Source organism: Tupaia chinensis, unplaced genomic scaffold (genome assembly GCF_000334495.1).
Source record: "Tupaia chinensis unplaced genomic scaffold, TupChi_1.0 Scaffold000350_1, whole genome shotgun sequence".
Classification (NCBI taxonomy): Eukaryota; Metazoa; Chordata; class Mammalia; order Scandentia; family Tupaiidae; genus Tupaia; species Tupaia belangeri.
In genome coordinates this window covers 6,134,562-6,139,251 of record NW_006159844.1, presented here as the reverse complement: position 1 = coordinate 6,139,251, position 4,690 = coordinate 6,134,562, and the positions used below count along the sequence as shown (strand labels likewise).

The window sequence follows — 4,690 nt, the reverse complement described above, 5'->3', positions numbered from 1 at the left end:
TTTTCACTTTCTCTCTCTCTCTCTCTCTCTCTCTCTCTCTGTATTTTTATGGCAAAACTCATAAAAAAAAATAATAAATTAATTAATTAAAAATAATTCTTTTGGAACCAGCAGTTAGCACGATAGCTATTTCGCTGGACTCCCATGTAGTCGACCGCGGTTCAAGTCCCAGACCTGGAGGCTTAAACTCATGCTGGGTGCATGTACGTGCATGCCCAAGATCCCAAGAGGAGAATGGAGGAGAAGGGATTGCGGCATGGACATCCCCCCTGGAGGGTTATTTCTCGCTTTCTATCTCTCTGTCTCTGTCTGTCTGTCTGGCAAGCACACATGTCCTATAGCAAAAATCTCTCCAAAAAAAGAAAAATATAAATAATAATTCTTTTATAAATGATTTAATTTTATTTATTCATTCATTTTTTAATTTGACCAGAGAGAGAGAGAAAGTGAGAAAGCAATCCATCAGGTCTGGGACTTGAACTGCGGTCAGCCACATGGGACTGTCTGGCACCCTAACCACGGTGCCACCTGCTGGTCCCCAACATTTTTCTTAAAAAATGGGTTAACAGTCCTTTAATGGGTATATAAGTGGGAAACATAGTGTTCTTTTTTTAAATTTATTCATTTGTTTGTTTTAATTTGACCAGAGAGGGATAGAGTGAGAGAGAGAAAGGGAAAGTGAGAAAGCAAGTCACCAGGTCCGGGACTGGAACCGTGGTCGCCCATGTGGGAGTCCAGTGCCCTTAACCACCACACCACCTGCTGGTCCCCCAACATTTTTTTTAATAGTATAAATGATATTGTTTTGTTTTAGGTTTTGTTTGTTTGTTTGTTTGTTTTAGGTTGCCATAGGGTGTGTGCATTCACTCGAGAGAGACAGACAGTGAGAAGGAAAGTGGAAATCACTCCCTGGGGGTGATAGCCACTTGCAATCCCTTCTCCATTCTCCTCCTGGGATTTTGGGAATGCATACACATGCACCTGACGTGATTTTCAATCCCCCAGGTCCAGGACTTGAATCATAGTCAGCCATGTGGGAGTCCAACGCTATAACCACTATGCTACCTGCTGACTTCATTGTGTTAGGTTTTTGCTATAGGGTATATGCATTCATAACAGTCAGAGAGAAAGTGAGAAATCACCCCCTGGGAGATGGCCATGCCACAATCCCTTCTCCAATCTCCTCTCAGGATTTTAGGCATGCCCACATGAACATTCAGCCTGTTTTTCAAGTGGCTGAGTCCAGAACTTGAACTATAGTCGACAATGTAGGATCCAGCCACCTTAACCTCTACACCACCTGCTGGCCCAAGTTTGTTCATTTTATTCATGACAGAGAGCATGTGTGGTCTCATACACACTATCATGAATAAACTTCGTAAGTTACTTTTATTATTGTAAGAGAATAACAAGAAAGAGGGAGAGAAAATGAGAGAAGCACCCTCAACAGGGTCTCATAACACCACGATGTCCTTTCCCCAGTCCTCCGGCTTGTCAGGATCCTGGGCACACCTGCATGCATCTTTTCAGGCCAACCACAGATCCGAACTCACATCAGTCAGACAGACAGCTTCTAGCATCAGTTTGCTACCGACTGTACCATCAGTTGGCCTAATCAATTTATTACTGAAGGAGGGGGGAAAAAAGGTATTTTTCAATTTGCTACAGGGTATGTGCACTTGCCAGAAAGGGAAAAGGACAGAAGGAGAGGGAGAGGGAAAAAGAACCCCCGGTGAGGCAAGAACACAATTCTTTCTCCTCCATTTTTCCAACCTGATAGGATTTGGGACAAGCATACACTTGATATTTTTTTCAAGCTGCTAGGGTCATGATTCAAATCACAGTCAGACACATATAATCCAGCTCCCTTAACCACCAGACCATGAGGCCAGCCAGAAAATTATTTTTTTATAAATTTAGCATAGCTTTAATGGATAGTGTTTATAAAGTCTACGATAGTGTACAATAAACTCCTAGGTCTTCAAATTTACTTACTGTTTATTCACTGACTCACCCAGAGCAACGTCTAGTCCCATAAGCTCAGTGTAAGGGCCCTACACAGATATACCATTTTTTTTTATTCCATACCATATTCTTACTGTCCCTTTTCTATACTTAGATGTGTTTGGTATACAGACACCATGTGTTACACTTATCTACACTATTCAATACAATAACACGCTTCATAGGCTTACAGCCTATACCGTAGAGCCTAGGTAGGTAGCAGGCTATGCAACCTAGGTTTGTGTAAGTACACTCTGATGTTTGCACAATGATGAAATCACTTAAGGACACATTTCTCAGATCATGTCCATATTGTTGATTTGGATTTTTTTAAAGAATTATTTATTTATTTTATTTATTTTTAGGTGTTATAGGGCACCTGGCGGCTTGCTTTCTCACTGTCTTTCTCCACCTCTCTCTCTCTCTTTCTCTCTCTGGTGAGTGTGCGTGCCTTGTACCAAACATGAAAATAATAATAAAATTAAACAAATAATTCTTAAAAAGAAAAAAATAGGGGGCCGGCAGGTGGCATGGTGGTTAAGGGCACTGGACTCCCACACGGTCGACTGTGGTTTGAGTCCCAGACCTGGCAGTTTGCCTTCTCACTTTCCTTCTCTTTCTCTCTCTCTGTCCCTCATTGATCAAAGTAAAATAAATAAATAAATAAAGTTAAATAAAATAATTCTTTAAAAAAAAGACCTACATATAGCCAAAGTGTTTTGTATAAAGATTAGTGATATAGCACCAAGAATGAGTACAAAACATTATCAGAATTATTTAAGTACCTAAAAAGTCTATTTCTGATTTAAACAAAGGACCACCAAGTTGGTTTTTGTTTTGTGTATGTTTACCCTCCATCCATTACCTCTGGCAATCAAGACATAGTGTGGTCATGCAGGCAGGGCAATTCAAGACAGCATCACTATTTGGAACGGGCTGCTGTTGACGTGGCCTCTGGAGTCCCAAACCATGATAACTAGAACAGAAAAAGAAAGTGTGGAAAAAAACACATTAAAGGCAGATCTTCATTTCTAACACCACTTTCCAATAAAAAGGACCAGTAGTCTTCAGAGAAATGGCTAATTCTAGAAATGTGGCATAGAAGAAGAACCAGGAGTGTCAAAAAGGAAGGTACTGCTGTATAAATTCACCTCAATTTTTAAAAACTGACTTTGTAAGAAGTTAAAAAGAATGATTTAAGTGCCAAATTTAACATCCACTTTTCATCCAAGTAAACTCATTTTTTTTTTTTCTATAGGATGCATGTGCTCACCAGAGAGAAAAAGAGAGAGAGAAAGTGAGCAATCACACCCCCCAGGGGGATGGTCACACTGCAATTCCTCTCCTCTAGTCTCCTCTTGGGATTTTAGGCGCACAAGGTATGATTTTCAAGCTGCCAGGTCTGGAACTTGAAGCACTCCATCAGCCATGTGGAATCCAGCACCATTACCTCCTCCACACCACCTACTGGCCCTATCCACATAAACTCTTTTTAATTTTTTAGAATTATTTTAATTTGATTTTATTAATTAATTTATTAATTTAATTTATTTATTTTCATTGTCCCAGAGAGGGACAGAGGAGGAAAGAGAGAGAGGGAAAGCAAGAAACCAAGCCGCCAGGTCCAGGACTTGAACCACAGTCAGCCATGTAGGAGTCCAGTGTACCTGCCAGTCCCAATCCATGTAAACTCTTAACCTCAAACATGCCAGGTCCAGAACTCGAACTGTGGTCGACCATGTGGGAGTCCAGCGTCCCTTATCACTACGCCACTTGCCGGCTCCAGTTGTTGTTGTTTTTAATTTGTCAGAGGGGACATGCATACCCAAGTCAGACAGAGGCAAAGAGACAGAGAGGGGGAGAAAACACCCTCCATGGTGAATGATTATACTGCATTCCCTTTTTCATTTCTCTCTGATTTTAGGATTTTGGGCATGCATGCACATGTCCCCACCATGTTTTTCTTTTCTTTACTTTTTTATAATAATTATTTATTTACTTATTCATACATTTATCTTAATTTGACCAGAGAGAGGCACACAGAGAGGGAGGGAAAGTGAGAAAGTAGGTCTGGGATTGGAACCATGGTCAGTCATGTGAATATGCCCAGCGCCTTAACCACTATGCCACCTGCCAGTCCTGCCCACCATGTTTTTCGAGCCACTAGATTTGAGACTCAAACAGCACGGTCAGTCATGTGGGATCCAGCTCCCTTAATCACAAGATCCTGACTAAGTAATTGTCTAGGGACTAGCAGATGGCATAATGGTTATGTCACTGGACTCCCATGTAGTCAACTGTGGTTCAAGTCCCAGACCCAGTGGCTTAAAACTCACACCAGGCATGTGTGCACGTGTGCCCCAAATCCCAAGCGGAGAATGGAGGAGAAGGGATTGCAGCACAGCTGCATCAACCAAGGGATGATTTCTCACTTTCTGTCTCTCCGGCTAGCACACACACCCTATTGCAAAAATCTCTCTTAAAAAGAGAGAAAGCTGGACCAGCAGTTAGAGTAATGGCTATGTCGCTGGACTCCCACGTAGTCGACCGCGGTTCGAGTCCCGGACCCGGTGGCTTAAACTCACGCCGGGCGCGTGTGCGTGCGTGCCCAAGATCCCGAGAGGAGAATGGAGGAGAAGGGATTGCGGCGTGGCCATCCCCCCTGGGGGGTGATTTCCTGCTTTCT

The 4,690-nt window shown here is 42.3% G+C and overlaps 1 protein-coding gene across 4 annotated transcripts in view; it reads right to left on the bottom strand.

The window, feature by feature from the left end:
* The window catches only part of EAPP (E2F associated phosphoprotein), a 34,916-nt gene that overhangs the window by 14,962 nt on the left and 15,264 nt on the right, over positions 1-4,690 (bottom strand). For 3 of the 4 annotated variants that reach the window (XR_003550020.1, XM_006152383.3, XM_027773402.1), the window contains one exon: positions 2,870-2,980. Coding sequence is in view for 3 of the 4 variants with exons in the window: in XM_006152383.3 (XP_006152445.1) it covers positions 2,870-2,980 (111 nt within the window). In the remaining variant the exon portion in view is untranslated. Of the gene's footprint in view, positions 1-2,869; positions 2,981-4,690 lie in introns of those variants that run through there. The other variant, XM_027773403.1, reaches the window with a different exon arrangement.